Genomic DNA, 21675 nt, shown 5'->3' on the forward strand with positions numbered 1-21675 from the left:
GGGGGGGGGGGGGGGGCATTTTTAGTTGTGGGGCCTGGTCGGGGTGGGTTTTCAGAGATAGCCAGGAAGCTGAGAAGCTGAGGGTCTGCCCTCTCAAACAAGTACCTCCCACACAGGTGCGAGAACCGAAGCTCAGGAGGGGAAAGCAAGTCAGCACCAGAGCCCACGTGTCCCCTGGGAGGGCCCATCTACTCCCAGAGTAGGTGCCTTTCCCTGAGCCTTTGGGCCCTTCTCTTTAAGCTGGACAGGGCCCAGACCCAGGGGGTCCCTGGGCCGTGGGAGCTCCGGGCTTTTCTGGCAGGTGTAGGGCAGGGCATTCCTGGGCTTGTGGCCCTCACTGGCATCATGAAATGCCCTTCCTCCCTTCCTGTATTGGTGAACTCTGGGAAGGGAGCACACTGAGCCCCTCCCCACAACCCAGGGCTAAGGAGGACGCCAGCCCCCACCCCCACACTAGCCTCTGGGCCGGGACCAGGGAGCCTCAGGATTGAAGGGGGCACCAAAAAACTCAGTAATCAAGATAAACGTTTTATTGTAATATTTTTTAAATGAAAATTAGTGCAAAAAGTCCGTTATGTTAGTTTCTTATTGCTGCTCGACAGATTGCCACAACAGAATTTATCTTCGCACAGTTCTGGAGGTCAGAAGTCAGAACTGAGTCTTACAGAGCTAAAATCAAGGTGTTGGCAGGGTCTGTTCCTTCTGGGGGCTCTTGGGAGACCCCTGTTCCTTGCCTCTGCACCTTCTAGACACTGCCCACCTTCCCTGGTGGTGGCCCCATCACTGAGGTCCCCGCTTCACCCCTTACGTCACTACCTCCTCTGTAGTCGCACTCCCTCTGCCTCCCTTCTCTGAAGCCGACCTGGATGACCCAGTATAATCGCCATCCTTAGTTCAGTCATGTCCACCCAGTACCTTTTATTAGGTAAGGTAACACAGTCACAGGTCCCAGGGATTAGGATGTGGACATTTTAGGGGGGATCATTATTTAGCCTACAACACCCATGATAAATATCAACATTTTAAATAAAGACAGGATCCATGGGGTTAGGGTGAGGCACTCGTGAAGTCTGTGCAAGAGCAGGGCTGGAGCCTGTCATTACTTAAAATTCTGATAACTCGTTCATCATGGATTTTCTTTTGCATTTAATTTGTATTTTTAAAAATATTGCAATAGGATATTTATCTCATTAAGTTTTTGACACCTCCTTAAATTCTGCGCCTGCAGTAAGTGCCTCATATTGCCTCATGCTAGCCCCAGCCCTGCTTAGAAGAGCAAGAAGAGGGGCCCTGCCCCACGCACTCAGCTTTGGGATGAGCCCCCCACCCCTTCCAGCCGCAGGGCTCCCCTAAGCCCCTCCCTTACAGAATTCTGCCCCCAGGCTCCTGTGGACCTCTCTTCCTCCTGCCTGGTGTTGCAAAGCCCCCAGCTCTGCTTTGCTTTCCACGGATCCTCCTGGTTTCTCCCTGAGGCTGCTATCCATCCCACTCTTGAGACTTTGAGTGTGGGATCATGGGCTTATTTCACTGGGACAGCATCCTGCCCCGGAAAGAACGCATCTCTGCAGAAAGGTAATTTAGGTCTGGAGGGACGGTCTGTCCACTTGCTAGCTGTGTGACCTCAGGCAAATTATATAACTGCTCTAGGCTTTAGCAGCCACGTCTGTAAAATGGGGACACTGATACTCAGCTCTCAGGGCTGCACAAGACACCCAACTGGAAGTCCCAAGCACCAGCTCTGAAGCTAGGAGCCCAGCTGTAGATCCGAGCTCGACACCCCCCACCGTTGGGTGACCCAGATGAATTACCTGAGCATCCTGGGCCTCCGCTTCCCCACCTGGAGCCCCTGCCTCCCAGCCTGCGGGGAACGGGGGCTGCTAGAGCGAGTCCTCGGCGCCCCCGCAGGAAGGGACCCTGGCTGGGAGCTGCCGCTGGCATTCATTCCCCCGGAGTATCCTCGCGCACTCGGGGAAAGCGGGTGAGACGCCGGCACGGGAGCCCTTCCCGAGGCCGGCTTCAGGCGTGGCACGTCGGGAACTCCGAGTGCGGCCCTCCCTCCCTCCAGGGTCCCGGCCCCGGGGCGGGCGGCGGGCAAGACGCTACCTGCGCGCGTGCCGGGCATTCCTGCGCCGCCGCACCGGGCGCGCCATGGGCCTGATGCCGGCCGCGCGGGCCTTCTCCCGGTGCTGCGCCTGCCCGCGGCCGCCCTGCCGCCTGCCCGCCTGCTGCGCGCCCGCCGCCCCAGGTAGCGCGGGACCGGGTGCGGGGAAGCGGTGGCCCGAAGCCGGCCGCGGGCGAGGAGGGCGCGGCGCACGCGTCCAGCGGGGGCGCTGCGGGGAGCGCGCGAGGGTCGGGGTGCCCGGCGCGCGGCGGGTCGCAGGGCCGGGGGAGCGGGACGCGCGCGTGTTCGCGGCGAGAGGCCGAGGCCGCACGCCCCTCGTATCTTGTGCCCGGCGTGGCGGCCGGGAGCGGAGCGGGGACCCGCCAAGGGTCATCCCCGCCACTCCTGAGGGGACCGAGCGGGATGGGAGCCCCGGGCTCCAGACTCCAAGCCCAGTGCTCGTCCCACGTTTGTCCCCCTGGGCCTCAGGAAGGCCACTGTGCTGGGGCGTCGGGCAGCCGGCCACAAGGAGAGGGATCCTTCGCCCTGGGCAGGACCCCCGCGGCCGAGGTGATGTTTGCCTCTTGCCGTGTTTCTGTCTTCTGGCTGCTGTCAGCCTGTTGGTTTCAGCCTCCCCCCCGCCCCCAAGGGCAGCTCTGAGTACCTAGAGCAGGGCCAGGCACAGGGACATGCATGGCCCTGGAAGGGTGGGGTGACAAACCTTGGCAGGGGAGCTGAGAGCGGGAAGGGATTTCCCAAAGTCTGAAGCTCTGGAGAGAATTCAAGAATGGTTTCCTCCTTGTGTCTTTTCCCTGACTGTGGCCTGGCCCCCTCCCCGGTCCTGCAGTCCCCCAACCAGAGAGAGCCCCAGGAGAGCCAGAACAGGCCCGAAGTCTCCGCTCAGGAATCAGCTCCGAGCGAACACGGGCTGCCTCCCTCTCCTGCTGGGGCCCTCGGAGCTGACAGAGCCACGGCCCTGGGCCGGCTGTCCTGGGTCAGGAGAAGGCTACCGGTATCAAGCACCTGCTGCAGTGGGCCTGCAGGGTGAGCCCTCCCAGGGCGGCTCACAGCCCCGCCAAGGGGCAGAGAGACTGAGGACTGTGCCCAAGGTCATCCAGGACAGGGATCCGAGCCAGCTGACTGCCAGGCCTGGGGCCCGTGACTTCCTGCTCCTGCGTGGAATTCTGGGGAGAGGGGAGTGAGAGTGGGGTCTTGCCAGGGAGAGCTGGCAGGAGGGGAGGCCCGGCCCGGCTCTGAGCCCGTCAGCAGGTTGGTCAGGGGAAAGGCAGCCTCTGCCGGTTTCCTCTCTGGTGGCAGAGCCAGTGCTCTGTGAAGAGCGTGGGCTGGGACCTCGAGGAACCCGCACACTGGCTGGGTTTCCAGGGATCTGACAAACCTACTGGAACTGGTTCTTGGCAAGGCTCCCCCTCCGAGATGTGCCAGGAGGGCTGAGGGAGTGGAGTGCGGCTGCTCCCAGCCCTACCCGGCTCTGCGAGAGACCCTGGCGAGAGGAGTGGTGGGCAAGGGCCCCTGCAGCCTGAGTGCAGGTGGTCTCCTGCAGGAGGACCGCTGGGAAAGAGGCCCTACTAGGCTGAGCTGGAGTGACCTTTCCCAGGTACTCCACAAAATCTCTCCCCCCAGAGGGCGGTGAGGGGCAGCTTGCCCCTGAAGCCTGCACAAAGTCTCCCTCCAGGCTCCCCACAGCCCTGCTGGGAATGTGGGCTCTGTCCCAGGCCTGCTGGTGCCTTGGGCGGGGCCTCAGGGCAGCATCTTAGGTATGATTCTCCCATTTTATAGATGGAGAAACCGAGGCCCAGGAAAGGCGGCCACACCTCTCCTCAGTAGCTCCGCTGGGGTTGTACACCCAGACCAGTGCACAGGTCGGCTCAGAGTCTGTCTTCACGGCCTTCGGTCGTGACCACCACCTGCCTCTGTCTCCACCCCCACCCCTAGCCCAGCCCTGTCACCAGGCTCAGCACTTGGAGGGCCTCTGGGGCAATGTCACCATTTCCCAAAGCCCCTGCGCAACATAGGAGGTCGGCTCTCACTCCAGCGGCTGGTCCTTGCCTCTTCCAAGATGCTTCCTCAGCCCATCCTCCAACCCCTGTGCTCCACGGCAGACCCCCACCCAGACCTGCTCTGGGGCCTCTGCTCCTGCGCCCCACTCCCGCATGCCTGCCTCCCACGCACTCTTATACCCCAGTGTCCATGTCACCTCGTCCCCAAAATCGCCTCTATTTGGAAGCGCCCTGGGCCCCCTGGACTTCCCGGTCCCGTCTAGGAGGGTGGGGTGAGTGGTGAGGAAGGTCTCACGGGCAGGCCCTGGCTGTGCTGAGGTTGGGGGGGGGGCCCCTCAGAGATGGGGGCTGGCTCTGAAGCAGTTGCCCTCTCTCTGGCCCCGGTCTGCACCCCAGGGGGAGGTGTGGGCGGGGCCTAGCCTGCCTGCCACATTGCATTTTCTCCTGGGTGGGGAGGAGGGAGGCAGCAGAGGGCGTTCAGCTGACTAGGCCCCGGTAGGATTTGCGTGTCTCCAGCCATTGGCGGCGCTGAGGCCGTCCACGACCTAGAGCAGGCCGAGGCACAAGTGCGGCGGATAGAAAGGTGCATGGACAGACGGACAGAAGGACGGCGGATGTCCTGGGGACAGGAGGTGGGCGAGCAGGAGGGGCTAGAGCCTAGAGGAGGCTTGTGGGTCTCCGGCGGGAGTTTTAGAATTCCTCTCCTGTCTCTCTTCCCTGACTGTGGCCTTCAGTGACCTGTGAGCCCAGGGTGGGGAGGTGAGTGCATGAACTCTGTCACTCTGTCACTCGGTGCCCCTTGACCTCTGCTCCCAGTCCAGCACTAGCTGGGAATGGCAGAGAGGGGTGGCTCCCAGTGGGGACGCAGGCAGAGGGGAGCGTTCAGGGCTCACAGCTCACGGAGCAGGGGCATCTGAGCTGTTCCCAAGGGCTGATGGGAGATTTGCACAGACCGCAGAGGAGCTCCAGGCAGAGGTCTGTGCGCGGGCCGGGCAGCAGGAAAACATACGCCTTTAGGGCGCTCGAGGAGTGGGCAGAGCTGACAAGAAAGGGACGTGTGCGTGAGTGGGGAGGGAGGCAGGAGGCAGGCACTGAGGGTGCACTGCCAGGCTAGTCCCCTCCCCTTTTGGGGACCCTCTATTCGTGAGCAGTTCCCCCTGTATGTCCTTTGCCCGCTCATGTGAGGTCCTAGCAAATGCCTCAGGTCGTGACAGGCATGGTTTCCCATTTCTACCTCTTGTGAATCAGGACCCCTCTCCTCCTTCATCCTGACCGCAGTACCCCTGGGGGATGTCTGTGCCATGGAGGTCAAAGCAAAAGGGGGTGAATACCTGTCAGAGCCACATGAGTGGAGTTTGGGCTGGGTGTGAGGCAATAGGGCATGGTGAGGCCTGGGGAGAGGTGCCAGGCGATGGGCTATCACAGGCACAGATGCCGTTGGACGCTGCTAATGTTGCTGGTTGGGCATTCCAGCCTAGTGCCTCCAGATCTGTGGCTTTTTTTCAAGAGAAGCTGGAAATCCAGGTTTTTATATAAAATCCCGCAATTTTTTTTAAAGATTTTATTTATTTATTTGATAGAGAGACAGCCAGCGAGAGAGGGAACACAAGAGGGGGGAGTGGGAGAGGAAGAAGCAGGCTTCCAGCAGAGGAGCCTGATGTGGGGCTCGATCCCAGGACTCCGGGATCACGCCCTGAGCCAAATGCAGACACCCAACGACTGAGCCACCCAGGTGCCCCTAAAATCCTGTGATTTTAAGTAATATTAAGATGGTTCACACATCACACTAGCTAAACAAGAGCATTTGGCCCCACGTGGCCCATTGTTGAGTATAGGTGATTGAACCCTGAGTGAGGTGACAGGGAGCAGTGACTCTGTGTCCCCGGACCAGCCCAGGTAGCTCTCAGGCTGGACAGAGAGGCCAGGATGCTGTTAGTGGCGGGCCCTGGGGACGCCTCATTCAGGCTCTTCAGAGCTGCCCCAGTCAGCCACCATGCCAGTCTCATGGCAGTCTCAGCCCCTGTGTTCGACGCTATTGACTGCCCATCAGGCCCCACCCATGTGGGCAGGGCCACTGGGCTCTCCCCCGAGTCCCAGAAGGCTGACAGCTTTTCCTTTCGTGTCATTGTAGTCCCTGCTTACCTCTGCCTGCTGCCCAGTGACCATGTCCTTGGGAACCACTGGGGAAGACCAGAGAAACAGGGGAAGCAGGACTGGTGGGTGGGTAGTATCCAGGTATCCAGGTACCAGCGTGGGTGGGGAGCAGCAGTGTGGCCTAGAACATTCTCTAGGCCCAGAGCCAGCCTGCGTGGGTTTGAACCTTGACCCTGCCAGGCTGACTGAATTTGGGCATGTTCTTAAAGTCGCCTGCCTCTCGGTTTGTCCGTCTGAAGAATGGGGATGGTGCTGATAGTGATGATGACAGTAATAGGCCCTCAGTTGTCAGGCTGCGTGAGAACCGTATGCGCTGATGTCCGGAAAGTGCTTAGAGCAGCACCCAGCACCGCAGGCGCTACGTGTTTGCTGTGTCAGCACCCTGTCCTCATGCACACTCGTGCACGGACGTGCACACAAGTCCACTTGCATGCACACACTGCTCCCTAAAGCACTGATGGCATCACTGGGTGCACTCCACATGGGCATGTTTTCTAGAAGGGAGAAGTCTCACGCCTCAGATTCTGTGTGCTTTGTCCTTGGGTCAGGCAGGGGGAGAAGGAAACGACTGAGTCCTGCTCTATGCCAGGCACTGTATTAGGGACCGATGTATCTTGTTTCAAACTAGCTGCCGTGTGGGGGAGCTAAGTATGTGCCGGAGTCCTGCCACTGCTTGGTGACAAGGGGAGATTGAACTCTGACCTCACTGGTTCACCATCTCGGTCTTGGTAGCCACATGCCTGGACAGAATGGAGCTCCGGCATCATGCCTCTGGCACACCCCAAAAGCCACCTTGTGGGGAAGGTCTCTGCATCGCACATGCATATGGAAGATGTTGGGCATTTGAAAGTCCTTGTAGAGCTTAGGGTTGCGAGAAGTGTTTCTCCTGTTACCCTCGCTGTGAGAGAGAGAGAGCTTTATGGACCCCAGCTGCTTCCACTCTTTGCCTGGGCTGCCAGGAACCTCTCAGCCAGTTGTATATTTAGTTGTCATAGGCCTTCTCAGTCTAGAGTTCCTCTGCTTCTTCCTCTCTCCCGCTATCTGTTACTTGCTTTCTTGTCCTCTATTAAATGCTTTGGATCTCTTCCTGTTTTTTGTTTTTTGTTTTGTTTTTTTTGCAAACGTTATTGAAATGTAGCAAACAAGGAAGTGTATAAATCACAACTGTACAGTTTAATGATTTTTCTCAGAGTGAACAGAGCTGGGTAAGTAGTGCCCAGGTCCAGAATCAGCACTACCAGCTCCCCAGAAGCCCCTTGGATCCCGTCCAGTCACTGACGCGCGAGGGTAACCGTGTCCTGATCTGGTGTTGCACGTTACACAGATGGAGTCATGCAGTGTGTACTCTAGGTCTGGGTTCTGCTCACAGTTTTGGGTTTTTTTTTTTTAAGGTTTGAGAGTGAGAGGGTGCATGCATGCATGCATGAAGGGAGGGGCAGGGGAGAGACAGGGAGAGCCTGAAGCAGACGCTGCACTGAGTGCAGAGCCTGACATGGGGCTCAGTCCCATGACCCTGAGATCAAGACCCGAGCCGAAATAAAGAGTCGGACCCTTAACTGACTGCGCCAGCCAGGCACCCTTTTTTTTTTTTTAACTTTTAAAAATTGTTGGTAAAACAGAACTAAGATAATATTTATCATGTTAGCCATTTTTAAGTGTACAACTCAGAGGCATTAAGTATATTTGCAGTATTAGCAAATGTCACATCATCAGGCTCCAGAGCTCCGTCTTGTGAAACTGAAACTCCATCCCCATTAGACAGTAGCTCTCCATCCCCCCAGCCTCCAGCCCCTGGCCACCACCGTTCTCCTTTCTGTCTTGAGGAATTTGTTATTCTTAAGTACTTCACATAAGTGAAATCCTACAGTATTTGTCATTTTGTGGCTGGTTTATTTCACTGACATAATGTCCTGGAGATTCAGCCACATTGTATGTAGTGCCTCAGAGTTTCCTTTTTAAGGCTGAATGATATTCCATTGTATGTATGTACCACACTCTATCCATTTATCTGTGGATGGACACTGGGTTGTTTCTACCTTTGGTTTTTGTTTTGTTTTGCTTTGCTTTTTTTAAGCAAAGTCTGTGCCCAACCTGGGGCTTTGAACTCATGACCCTGAGATCAAGAGCACTCTGCCAACTGAGCCAGCCAGGGGCTCCCTACCTTTTGAATTGTGAATAATATACGACGACCATGGATGCACTGATGTCTGTTCAGGTCTTTGCGTTTGATTCCTTTGGTTATTTACCCGGACGTGGAATTGCTGGGTCGTATGGTGATTCTCCTGTTTTCCGTAGTGACTGCACCGTTTTCATTCCCTTCAACAGCCCACAGGGGTTCCAGTCTCTCCACATCCTCGCCAGCACTTGCTGCTTTCTGGGGGCTTTTGTTTGATAGTGGTCATCCTAATGGGCTGCGAGGTGGTTCCTCACTGTGGCTTGACTTGCATTTCCCTAAGGATCAGTGGTGCTGAGCCATGAGTATGTTTTCACATCAGTGTGTCATCTGTCTTGTCGTGTGAGCTGTTCACCCTCCGTTCTTATCGCCGTCTGGTTCTGCACAGTATGAGTAGACAGTGACATACTTGCTCATTCTGCTTACGGGAATTAGGTGGTTCCCCATCTGGAGGGATTGCAAAGAGTGCCGCTAAGAACATTCTAGTGTCCTTAGTCCTGGGTTTTTAAATGTAAGCCACTCCTGTTTGAAGGTTAGTGTTGCATAAATAAACCAATCAATAAAATGCACAATGCCTGTTCCGAGGGCCCTTTAAAGGTTCCTCTGACTTAGACAAATTCTGTAGCGCTGGACAGGCCTCTGCGTGCTGTGTTCTACTGCTCCCTGTCCCAGGTGGCCCAGGGTCCAGCTGTCTGGTGTGTGCCCTCCCAGATTCGGATTTGCTCCCCTCAGGAAAGAGCCACTTCTGCCCTGACTGCGACCCCTGCCCCCCATTGTCCCAAGCACCCTTCCCCCACTGCTGAGCTGGATAGCTGAGGGTGTGACCAGCCCCTCTCTGTGCTCAGGGATCTTTGGGCAGCGCCTGGAAGACACAGTCCATCATGAGCGGAAGTATGGCCCCCGGCTGGCCCCCCTGCTGGTGGAGCAGTGTGTGGACTTCATCCGGGAGCGTGGGCTCACCGAGGAGGGGCTCTTCCGCATGCCCGGCCAGGCCAACCTGGTGAGGGACCTGCAGGATTCCTTCGACTGTGGGGAGAAGCCACTGTTTGACAGGTGAGCTCTTGGCGGAGAGCAGCAGAGATGGGATCACCTGTCCATTCCTTGCGGCAGGGGCTCCTCCCAGGACACAAGCTCCAGGGCGCAGAGGTGGGCTGGCATCCACGAAGCCTGGCAGCACGAGGGTGGGTGGCATGGCTCCTCACAGTGGCACATGTGCTCAATTAGTACCACCCCCGCCACTGTCCCCATGGGCACAAAATCACTGCCGCAGCCCCGGGCCCCCTCTCAGGGAGGGAGCCTCCCGCAGACGAGGCGCACGCATGTCTATGCAGGCTGTCTCCCTGGTGGGTGCCTGCAAACCCACCCCAGGCAGGGGAGAAGGAGGGCCTCTGCGGGTTCCATTTGGGACTCTAGGCCTCCTGCAGGGCCTCCCTCTCGTCTCTGCTTCCTCGGGGTGACCCAGCCCAGGCCCCTTCAGTGGCAAGATGGAGCCCCCCATTCTCTCAGGTATCAGGGGTGGGGAGCCAGTGTCTGTCCTAACCCATCACTGGGGCTTCGTGGGTCCAGGGCTGCACTGTGTGGGGAGAGTCAACTTCACTGAAGAGCCCAAGGGGTATGACCCGGGAGGTGGGGCTACTTGGGGCCTCTTCTCCCTGACAGGACCCCACCCATCATAGAGCAATTTTCATAGGAAGTTCTTCCTGCGTAAGCCAACCTTGGCCTCCATGGAGCTGCCTTTTCCTCTCAGATCTGCCCTCGTAGTCAAGGCTGCCCCCTGCCTCCAGGGTAAACCCATGGGTCCCTGCCGGTAGCCCTGGCCTTCCCAGCTCTTCTCTTGGGGTAGAGCACCCTCGTGCCTCCAGCTTCTGCCAAGACCCACCACCGCAGCCAGGAGAGTCTGTCGGTAGATGCGGAGCCTGGGACTGACCCCATTCCTGGGGGAGGTCTGCTCTTAGGAAAGAAGAGATATCGAGGAACAGAAGCGTTATCCAGCAGGCAGAGAAACTAAGGCTCTCGGGTTAGCCACCTCTCTCCAAGCCGCACCTGCAGTAAGGGCAGAAGCTGATTTGGACCCGCGGGCTGCCCTCCCTGCCTGCGCACCCAGCCCCCTTCCACCGCAAGCTGTGAGCCTGATCCTGGGGGAGGGAGCGGGACTGGTGACGGCACCTGCCCTAGAGGGGCTCACAGGCTGGTGGGCCCCCACAGAGCTGTGGGCTGCAGAACGTTCTCCTTGGGTGTTGGGGTAGGGTGCCTGGATTAGGGCAGGTGTGTGTAGGAGCGGAGGGTGGTGAGGGGGGTTTCAAGAAGTACCAAGAAAAAGCCTTAAGCCACTGTTTAAAGGGAGAGGCTCTGCCATGAGTAGGGAAGGAAGGAGAGGAAGAGGAAGTGTGTCTCTAGGCAGGGAGGAAAGAAGGTGAGGCAGTTGGTGCTGGGCCAGGCTCCCTAAACTAGGGTGGGGCAGAGGATCTGGAAAGGACTGACTGCAGGGACCTGTGGGGCAGGGGGCTGTGAACTGGGGCTGCTGCACTGGCTGAGGGCCAGGCCTCCCAGGCCCCCCCCACCCCCAGCACTGAAAGCTGAGGGCCTGGAGGAGGAGCCAGGGTGGAGCTCCAGCCAGCGAGGCTGGCAGAACAGAAGTGTGGAAGGGCTGCTCTGAGTCCATTGCCCAGGACAGAAAACCTTTCACCTCCCCCACCAAGGGGAGACCTATCAGTAGGCCCTTGGCCACACTTCTGTGTTTTTACTGTCCAGATCTTCCCCGGAAAAGCCTGCAGATCCTCCCTGCTTCCTGCCCCTCGCCCCAGCCTCCTAGGGCTCTAGCTTCTGCAGTGGCCAGCACTGAACCCACAGGGCTGGGGGGGAGGGGGCACTGGGCTCAAGCCTGGGCTCCCCAGAGGCTGTGAGCACCCAGAAAGTGGGGCGTGTTGGCAAAGGAGGTGAGGGGGCCTGGGAGAAGGCAGTGGAGCCATAGAGCAGCAGCACGCCCGGCTAGAGAAGGTAAGGGGAGCAGAGACAGGGACTGCGCGGCCAGACCAGACCGAGAGCCACTAGGCCTGAGGTATGTGGGTCTGAAGTATATATGGGTATATAGATCCCCAGAATCCCAAATGCCATAGCCAGAAGGGACCCAAAGGCTTAACTCAGACCAGCCATGGACAGCCAGGGCCAGGTGGCACCTTAATGGCACAGCCACATTCTCCCGGCCCCAGGCTCATCTTTCCTGAGTGTGTGCCATGAAGGAGATACAGGCTCAGGGTTTAAATCCAGGGTCCTAGAAAAGCAGATGAAATACCTAAGGCCCAGGCCCATCCAGGAAGGCAAGCTTAGAAGAGGTGCCAAGACCACAGACCAGGACCTGAACCCAGAGGCCAATAGGCCAAGGGTTGCTGCCCTCCTTCGGGGGCAAACCAGCCTGGGAAGCTCCAAGCTGGGGTGCAGGAGACTGAGGCCTCCGAGTGGACAGGCAGGGCACTGGGGTGCTGAAAACAGTGTGATGAACGTAGAAGCCCAGGCTTCTGTAATGTGAATAGGAACCTCGAAGCTGAGGGAAAGGGCCTGACCTCTGACCTGCCCGGTCCCTAATGGCCAGTGCCCAGGGATTCCTGCTCTTTCCAGGAGCTCAGCAGGCCAGCGTGGCAGATACCTTTGACGTGGCCCCACCCCTTCCGTTGGTGAGCCAGTCTGGGGGTGGGGGGAGCAAGCTCGGTCTCCCCATCACCCACCCCCTCTGGGAGCAGAGCCGTTCTCACGTTGCCCTGCAGAGGACCCCAGGGTGACCACCAGGCCGGCAGAAGGGGACCCTTCACTCTCCAGTTCCCTGGCTAACTGTGCACACGTGAGCACGCATGTGGACGTGAGAGTGGAGGCTGCCCCTGGGGGAGTGGCCCAAGGTGCTGGCCACTTCTGGGGCTCCCTGGTGTCCCAGGCCTCATGCATGTCCCCCTGCCCACAGCACAACAGACGTGCACACGGTGGCCTCTCTGTTGAAACTCTACCTGCGGGAGCTCCCCGAGCCCGTGGTCCCCTTCGCCAGGTACGAGGACTTCCTCAGCTGTGCCCAGCTGCTCACCAAGGACGAGGGGGAGGTTAGTGGCTCCTGGGGACCCATCCTGGGAGGCGGGTGTTTGGAGCGCGGCACAGACAGATGTTTGGTGACTTTTGTGGCCAATAGATCGTGGCCTCCAGCCTGCTCTGTAAGGTGGGAGGCCTTGAACCTCTTGCTGGGCGAAGCGGGGTCCCGAGCACCCCGCTCTGTGTGGGGGAGGGTGCCTAGAGCGCCCTGTCTGCGTAGGGTCCTCTCTGTGTGCAGGCCTCAGTTTCCGGGAGGGGCAGCGACCTCCCAAAGCAGACCGAGTTCCAGTCATGGTTCTGGGTGCCTGGGGCCCAGGTGTGGGCCCCCACATGGTAGGGACTCCTGCTGTGCTACCCAGGCCAGCCACAGGGTTCAGAAACCACCAGACCTTTCATCTATTTATATCCTGCCTCCTCCCAAAAGAATTTGAGACTGCTTCCAGGACAGAGGACTCCCACACCTACCCTCCCCGTCTCCTGCAGTGCCTGCCTACAGCCCTAAGCTGGCTTTGGCTGGGGAAGGACTATTTGCCGACCTCCTGGCCCTGTGGGAGATGAGGGGTCTTTACCTGGCAAATACTTGTGCCTCCATAAGTGTGCTGAGCCGTGGCCCTGACATTCCTCCTTAGCCCTGCAGAGGCATACCCTTCACATCAGTTCCCCAAAAGTAGATCTTCCCCAAGGCTGGCTTAGTTGGAGGTGGTGGTACCTTCTGGGACCTGGCTGGAGGTCTGGACTCTGATTCCTGCCCCCGCTCCCAGCCCTCCCTCCAGCAGAAGGACCTGGAGTGTCACTGCTGGCCTTTGAAATGCTGTTTTTTTCTTTCAATCCCAAGGGGACTCTGGAGTTGGCTAAACAAGTGAGCAGCCTTCCCCTGGCCAATTACAACCTGCTCAGATATATCTGCAAGTAAGTGACGAGGGACAGGGAGCTTCCCATCCCTGCGCCCTGGCTCAGCTCCCTTCACAGAGGGGGCCTCGGGCATTCTCCCCCCCACACTCCTCCCCACGTGTTGATGGAGCCAGCGAGGGGCATAAAAGAACACAGCCCCTGCGATCATGGAGCTTACGGTCCCCGTGGGAGCTGACAGTGGTACATAGTCCCCGGTGACATACGCTGTGTCCCTTCAGCCTTCTCTGGGTGCTTCTTGCTGTCCCCTCCCCCAAGGGTCTGCCTCCCGAGCACAGTGGCCTCAACCCAGGTGCTTGGACTCCGAGGGCAGGCAGGGCGGCCCTCACTTAGCCCCACGCCTGAGGGGTCTGGGCCTTCTTGAGCATCTGCCCCCACTGCGGGCGGGAGAGTCGTGTGTCCTGCTTCCACACTGACGATGGGCCCTTGTCCCGCCGGCCTCGACTTCTGATGGCTGGCTCCTACCCCTCAGAGGGGAAGCTCTGCCTTCTTCTGAGTTTGGCAGGGGCAGCTGGCTCTGCCCAGCAGCCGCGGACATGCATAGACACGGCTGGGCATGGAGGCCAGGCAGCTCCCAGCAGATCTGGCATCAGCTTTTGCTTTTCCGCCAGCTGCTTCTTCCTTACTGTACAGGTTTCTGGATGAAGTTCAGTCTCACTCAAATGTCAACAAGATGAGTGTCCAGAACCTGGCAACCGTTTTTGGACCCAACATACTTCGGCCACAGATAGAAGACCCAGTAACCATCATGGAAGGTAACGGTGGAGGCGGTGCTGGGTGCTGCCCAGGTCTGGTCTCCCCTTGGTCCCAGGCGCATCTTCGGAAGCATCGCTCTGCATCAGTCCAGCCCAGGGCCAGGCTGGTGGGAGGGGGCTGTGTTCCGGGGGACCTGGCAGGGGTCTCCAGACCACCTCCCTTCCCCCTCCCTGACCCCATGGGGTCCAGCTATGAAAGGAAAAGGAACTTTGCCCTGTGGATGGGGTCATTGGGAGCAATTAGAATGGCAGGAGAGGCTGGGGGATGGAAGAGGTCAGTGTCCTTGCCCTTGAATACACACTGATGTTTTTGCTTTCCTTAAGTAAATGTTATTAAGTAATTGTCACAGGCTCCTGGATGTCAGAGCGTACCCTGGGGAGTAAATAATGATAAAAAACAGTAAGAGCAGCTGCCTGCGGCCTCTCGGAGCGCCGACTTGTGTCACACTGTCGGCTTCACGAGCTCATGCCGTGGTTATTGCACGATTTTACAGATGGGGAAACTGAGGAGAGGCAAGGGGACTGTCGGCCAGGTTTACCAAAGGGCACGGGTACAGGCTGGTCCAGAAGCTAGAGCCCATACTCGGAGGCCCGTGGAAGACTGTCCCAGAGGCGTTAGCGTGGGAGTCCTGCTGCCCACAGACAGGAGCCCCACAGCCGTCCCGGCTGAGGTGTGGAGAGGCTGGCGAGGACTCACCCAGCACAGAGCCAGCTGCAGCTGCTGCCCCTGGCCCCAGGCCAGCTGAGGCTGGAGTTGCCATCCCTTGCCGAGCATGACCTGGGAGAGATGGGAGTGTGGGGGAGGGCTGTGGAGCTCTGTGTCCCCTCAAGCCTAGGGTGTAGCTCTTGGGGAGGCACTCTTGCTCAGATCCCCCCCTTGGCCTGCCTAGCTTGGTCTCCCATCCTAGGCCCCCAGGTTCTCAGCCTGCCAGGTTGAACAAATGCCGAACAGCAAACACTGAGTTCCTGCTTCACCCAGTTTTCTGGCTAAGGGTTCCTAATTTTTTCCAGGATTCTTAGTTACCTCTATCAGGAGGGTCCACCCACCCACCCCTCCTTTATCACCTAGAAACCTTCCCAGTCTCTGGTCTTTGGTGGAGGGTAACAGGAGGGAACAAGGCACGAGGATAGGTACCATGGTCTGTCCCATTGTGCTGAGCCCCAACCCCCAGTGGCAGGAACCACAGGCACCACGGGCTGCATCTCAGGGGCCGTGGCCTGGAGAAGAGGTATAATGTTTGTCCTTGTGTGTGTGTGTGTGTGTGAGAGAGAGAGAGAGAGAGTAGGGTGGGGGGAAGGCAGGTGTGCATGTTGGGGGCTGTGTACATTCGTGTGTTGTGACTGTGTGTGGGATCGTGTGTATGTGTGTGTCTGCTTGCACCTGTAAGACATCTCTGTCCCTGACCCAGAGCCTTGTGCCCCGCAGAATGTGGACAGTCAGGCACAGCCCTCGTTGGCAGTACAAGGGAGTGACATGGGGCAGCCGAGAAGGCTGTGATGTCTAGGTCCCGGTTTCCAGTGCCAGCCTGCCACTGGCTCGCCCTGCAGCCTCCGTGGGCATGGTGCCTGCTTCTTCCCCACACCTAGTGGGACGGAGTGGGCTGGAGGCACAGTGCCCCCTCTGTGTTCGCGGAAGGGGATTCCTGGGCAGGATTCCTGTCTGTGCTAGATTCGGAGGGTGTGGTGGCTGTCCTGTCCTGTGGAAGGGCAGATGGCAAGCTTTGCTGAGTCCTCTCTTGAGGGGCAGGGTGGTTCCAGACTGCAGGCACCCTGGGTTGGGTCTGGTCTAGAGAGCCCGGACTGGAGACCTCACAGCAAGGCTTTCTCACTCTCTCTTCCTGGCAGGCACTTCTCTGGTCCAGCACCTGATGACCGTCCTGATCCGCAAACACAGCCAACTCTTCACTCCGAGGGCTGAGGAAGTGCCGACCTCCCCGCGTGGGGGCCCACCGTGCACAGTGGGATGGGGCTCCGAGGAGGTCCCGAGGGACGGCCAGCCAGAACCCAGCAGCCCCAGCAGCCCTGGTCTGCCATCACACAGGACCTCGTCTCTGGATGGGGCCACTGTGGCAGCACTGTCTAGAACCTCCCCCACGGGCCTGGGCAGCCGAGGCAGCCCTGCCGCCACCAGCCCTGGGAAGAAAGTGCAGACGCTGCCCAACTGGAAGTCTTCCTTCTGGCAGTCAGGGTCTCGTTCGGGGAGCCCGAAGGTGGGCAGCTCATCCCTGGAAGTGCCCATCCTCTCCTCCGGAGGGAACTGGCTCATGAACGGGCTGTCCTCCCTGCGCGGCCACCGCCGGGCCTCCTCGGGAGAACGGCTCAAGGACTCAGGCTCTTCGCAGAGACTCTCCACTTACGACAATGTGCCCCCGCCCAGCGGCCTCTTTCCCAGCACCCCCAGTGTGGCCAGCACAGCGTGGTCCGGGGCCTCCTCTTACGAGGCATCGGCCAGAGGCTCAGTCAGCAGCTGCACAGCCTGCCGGGCCAGTGACTCGTCTGCCTGCAGCTCCCTGCACACCGAGGGGGCCCTCGAGCCTTCCCCTTTCCCCAGTAGCAGCGAGGACCGCAGATCTCCAGACCTGGGCCGCGGCCTGGACGAGGTGGGCACTTGCATCAGCAGCAGCGAGCCCAGCGACCCAGGCAGCCCCACCCAGGACTATGCCCGCTGCTCCGAGGCTCTCCAGGGCCTGGTCACGGAGCTCAGGGCGGAGCTGTGCCGGCAGAGGACTGAGTACGAGACCAGTATAAAAAGGTAAAGGGCTGCAGCCATGGGGTGAGTGCGAGGCTGGCACCCCTGGGGCTGGGCAGAGCCCTTGTGGCCAGCAGCTCACAGGGCACCACTGGCCCTGGGTAGTCGGCCTCTGGTCATGGCCTCTGGCTCTGAAAGAAAGCCTCTCTGAGGCCACGGCTCAGAGCAGCCAGCTCCTGGAAGCCACTTTTCTGAGAGAGTGCCCCAGGACAGGGCTGGGAATGGAGGGGTGGGGTCCTGTCTGGAAAGGCTCAGGAGCTGCAGGGCCTGAGGTGCGGTCAGAGCTCTGTAAAGGCCTGCTGATGAGGGAGTGACTCTGAACCGCAGCCTGAGCTGCTCAGAGCACCTTTAATGGAGGGGCTCAGCATGGGGGTCCCTGTGTGGCCCTCGGGGAGGAGCCGGGCCCCCTGAGGTATGCATAGACCCAAGGAAGTGCCCACATGCCATGCAGGCCCTAGGCCAACCCGGCTGGCTGACCATGGTTGGGCCTGCTACGGAATGAGGACTCCTTCCAGGATTGTAATCCAGTTCCCTATGGGGAGGGAGCTGGCTGTGCTGAGCCCTGGCCTCCTGCCTTCCCTGGTCACAGAAGGAGGCCTTGAGCCATATTCTGAGCCTTCCAGGTCTGCTCACAGATGGTCCTAGTTGGATCCCTCCAGCCTCCCTGGGAAGAGGGTGTTTTCCAGCTCTGAGGCACCAGGTTCTCCAAGCAAGGTCACCAGCAGAGCCTGCACTGGCCCATGTGCGGTGCTTCTACCAGCGTCTCAGGCTTCTTAGCCCCTGGCCCCAGTGTTCTGACCTATAAATCCGACCCCACCCTGATCTGTAGGGTCCGAGCACAAGAAAGAATGGAGCCCCCTACAGCAGGTATTCCGGGACTACATCGGCACACAGGAGTCACTCAGCGCTGGGTCTGGTCTGGCGGCTGGGGGAAACCAGCTTTCCACCCTGCCTCCCAGGACTCAGAACCCCTCCCCTGTGCCCATCCCTGTATTCCCAAAAGAGAATTCAGTGAGTGTCTGTGATGTGCAGACACTGTACGAGATGCTGGGCACAGCCAAGGCCAAAACTGATCACGACCTCTGCCCTCATTCTTATTTGGTGGTGTTTGGGGGTTGGAGGCGGAGAGAGACCGTAAACAAGACAGCTTTTAAAAATCTATGGTATGTTGGAAGGTTAGATAAAGGAGGAGAACAAAGCAGGGTGAAGCGAAGGGGAGCATGGTGCGGTGGGGAGAGGGGTGGCAGGCCGTGCTGGGACAGAGGGAAGGCTAGGTGCAGAAGCCCAGGGGCTGTGGCGGAAGAGGCAGGTGGAGTTAGTGTGGGGACGAGGGGAGTGTGAGAAAGGGGGTGGAGGGCAGAGTGTGGGGCTCCAGGCTAGACATACGGTAGCATGGGCCTAAGGGGCAGCAGTTGAGATAGAAGAGCCAGATTCCGAACACATTTGGGGGGTTTTGCTAATTGGTCAGATGCGGGGTGAAAGAAAACGGACTTAGGGCACAACCCTTTTTGTTTTGGTGGGGTAAGTGGAAGAAGGTGTTCACTGAGTGGGACAGCAGGACTGCAGAAGTGGTTTGGAGAGGAAGGGTCAGGAGCCACCTGCAGGCTGTTAGGGTGCAATGCTTATGAAGTTTCTGAGTGGAGTTGAGGGAGATAGAGGTGGAGGGCCGTCAGCATGGAGATGAGGCTTTGGCTCTGGAGACCAGATGAGGTCACACAAAGAACCACATAGAGACAAGACAGGAGGCCCAGGCCCGAGCTTGAGAACACCAGGGCAGAGAGGAAGAACGAGCAAAGAGGGGGTGGAGCCAGAGAAGCAGCAGTGAGGCGTCTGGGGGGGGTCCTTCTGCCACCCACCTTGGGGGTTCCTCTGTCTCACATCGTGTCCCATGCTCCCCAAATGGAGGGCTGGGGCGCAGGCAGCTTTCTTGCCTTCTTCATGCTGTGTTCAGTGACTGAGGGTGGAGGCCTGGGCCTCCCCCTGGACGCGGTGGGGAGTGGAGGCTTACTCCAGTACAGGTTACCCCACGTAGCAGGCGTGGTGCTGCGCACTGAGCGTGGTGGTCTTGGCCCATCGTAGCTGTAGCTCTTGGGGGAAGGACTGGCCCTGCATTTTTTCAGAAAAGACACCAGGACTCAGAGAAGTTTGTGTTGCTTCGTAAAGAGCCAGGCTGGGGCTCAGACTCCAGTGTTGGTTCCCGGGGGCTGGGCTCAGCATGCCCCAAAGGCCCTACAGGAGTTGGTCGTCTGGTCAAAGAGACGGATGTGCCGGCCTTTGTAGTGTGGTGTCAGCCTGCAGAGAAGCAGGTCTGTGGTGGCCTAAGGAACACTAATGTGGCCTCCTGGGGAGGATCCAGGGAAGTGTCACTGAGGGTGAGACACTTGAGCTGGGGCATGAAGGACAAGGAGTAGTGGCGGGGACAACCCGAATGGGGTTTCCCCTGCATCACAGTGTCTGGCTGGGGTCTGGGGGGCCGTGGGAGGTGAGGCAGCCAGAGGGAAGCCAGAGTACAAGGGGCCTCACAGACAAGCAAAGGCGAGGGGACAGTTTCCTACTTCCCTCTCCATTTGGGGACCAGTCCTGCTTTCTGCCAGCTGGCAGTCCATTCCTCAGCAGACAGTTGGCTGGGCTGGAGGGCAAGTGGACTTTATATTTTAGTGAGGACTCAGGGAGGCTCCCAGCCTCGAGTGCCAAAGGGCTAAATGCTCCTGCTTGCACTTCTGGATCACAGGCCGAGGGGAGGTCTCCTGGGGGTGAGGGCCCAGGCCTTGCGAGGAGCTGATGAGGCCTGTGGGGCCTGTCCCAGAGCCAGGTCTGAGCCTGCACGCGCCCTTCCCCTCCGTGGGCCGCCTGACCAGCTCCTTTGGAAGGAGTGCACGCAGGCACACGTTTGCCAAACCCAGCCAGCCAAAGGCTAAAACACTGTCTTTCTTCTTGATTTTAAAGACTCGAAGAAAGTAGTGCCAACCTGAGGAAACGAATGTCACGGCTAGAAGAAGAACTGGACCAGGAAAAGAAAAAGTACACAATGCTGGAAATAAAGCTGAGGAACTCAGAGCGGGCACGGGAAGATGCGGAGAAGAGGAACCAGCTGCTGCAGAAGGAAATGGAGGAGTTTTTTTCAACCTTGGGAAGCCTGACTGTAGGGACAAGAGGTGACAAAGCCCCAAAGTGAAGGAGTGGAAAGAGCTCCCGTCTGCAGCGGTGCTCGCCGCCTCTGAGCAGAGCTGGCCGCCGGCCTCGTGAGCAGCTGCAGGGCTTCAGCGGCGCCGGGAGCTCTGCAGCCAGCTGGAGGGAGGAGTCCTGACACCCCCAGGGGGGACTGTGGGGAGCCCAAGCCCCACGTGGGATCTGGATGCTCCTCCGACCATGCAGGGCCTGGCAGGTGTCAGAGGGGGCAGTCCCGTGACCACCAAAACAGATGGCACCTGGGATCTGAGTAGCCCACTGGGCTACTTTTTTGCATTCTTTATTAAATTTGCTGCCATAGCATGATGTCTGCATGCCTGACTCCTTCTTCATGGTCATGTAGAATGGGGGTTACCAAGTTGTTGGCAGGGTTGGAAGTCTCCCGGGTGGAATGGCCTGGGCTTCAGAAGTGGGTTGTGAACCTCCCTGAGAAACCCAGCGTCGTCACAGGCACTGAAGCTAGATTTATACAGATTCATGATTTTCTCCATGTTCCCTGTGCCCAAGGCAAGACGATTTTCCTCAGTCCTTCCTTCCCCCTCTGAGCCAGCTGGATCTCCGCAGCTGGCATCTGGCCTGGAATTCCTCTCAAGCCTTCCACCATAACCTGCTTGCCTTTGCTTGGCTCCAGATCTGCTCCAGGGCCAGAGCCTCTGAGTCAGAGCTCAGCATGGGCCCTCTACACCTCACTTCTACACCCGGGTGTGTGCGGGGGCATGTGTTTGAAGGAAAAGAGAGCCACGGTGATGGGAAGGGCCCATTCTCGGTCCTCCAGGTGCCCCTCGGACTGGGTGCCCTGCTTCCCTGCAGACTCCCCCTGAGCTCGTGCTAGTCCCTCTCCCTTCTCTGCCCGTTTTACCTTCTTCTGCAGCTCATCCTCAGACTTCAAGGCCCCATCAGGGCAGAGCTTTCATGAGGGTGTTTACCTAGCCACCACCACACAGGGCAGACCTGGGCCAGGGCTCCTAGGGTTGGGACTTAGGGAGACACAAAAGAGTGGCCTGTGACTGGAGAGGACTGGCATCCCTTCACTTGCTCCTGCTCACGGTGTCCTTACGTATCACCTCTTGCTATCCCGAGCACCAAAGTGCCCCAATTTCTGATCACTATCTCTGGAAAAGTCCCTCAGGCCCAACCACCCACCTACCTAGAGTCAGGTATAAACTACTGCACTGACGCTTTAAATGCCAGGGTCTTGGTGCTCCCAAGAAGAGCTGGCGTCATACCATGAGGTAGAAGCCCACAGGCCCCAGTTGGCTGGTAACTCCCACAATGGTGAGGCAGGCTGACCAGGCCTTCTGCTGGGCCACCCATAGTCTAACCAGGAAGCCAGCTGCCTGCCAAGGGTACCCAGCAGCATCAGCAGTCAAGAGTCCCTTTGAACTCTTTGGGGGGGGGGGGGTCAGTGGAGAGCAACGCCTGGATCTACGCAGGCAATCTATAGCAGATGACCTGGTGATCAGCTTCCCCAGAAGGTAAAATATTGCTCTTCCCTCTATTCAAGGAGAAAGAAAAGAAAGTGAAGTGACTGATTCCTCAACAAGATAGGAATTGGC

At 58.7% G+C, this 21675-nt stretch overlaps 1 protein-coding gene across 4 annotated transcripts in view; it reads left to right on the forward strand.

Moving 5' to 3' along the window:
- ARHGAP22 (Rho GTPase activating protein 22) overlaps window positions 1–20425 on the forward strand; it is a 169333-nt gene extending 148908 nt beyond the window's left edge. For 3 of the 4 annotated variants that reach the window (XM_040623827.1, XM_040623828.1, XM_008696158.2), the window contains exons 5-10: window positions 9292–9499; window positions 12399–12531; window positions 13353–13426; window positions 14060–14181; window positions 16027–16933; window positions 19877–20425. In XM_040623827.1, coding sequence (XP_040479761.1) covers window positions 9292–9499; window positions 12399–12531; window positions 13353–13426; window positions 14060–14181; window positions 16027–16933; window positions 19877–20105 — 1673 coding nt within the window. In that variant the 3' untranslated portion in view covers window positions 20106–20425. The remainder of the gene's footprint in view (window positions 1–9291; window positions 9500–12398; window positions 12532–13352; window positions 13427–14059; window positions 14182–16026; window positions 16934–19876) is intronic. The other variant, XM_040623829.1, reaches the window with a different exon arrangement.
- Window positions 20426–21675: the final 1250 nt, after the last annotated feature.

The sequence above is a fragment of the Ursus maritimus genome, unplaced genomic scaffold (genome assembly GCF_017311325.1).
Source record: "Ursus maritimus isolate PB19 unplaced genomic scaffold, ASM1731132v1 scaffold_7, whole genome shotgun sequence".
NCBI lineage: Eukaryota > Metazoa > Chordata > Mammalia > Carnivora > Ursidae > Ursus > Ursus maritimus.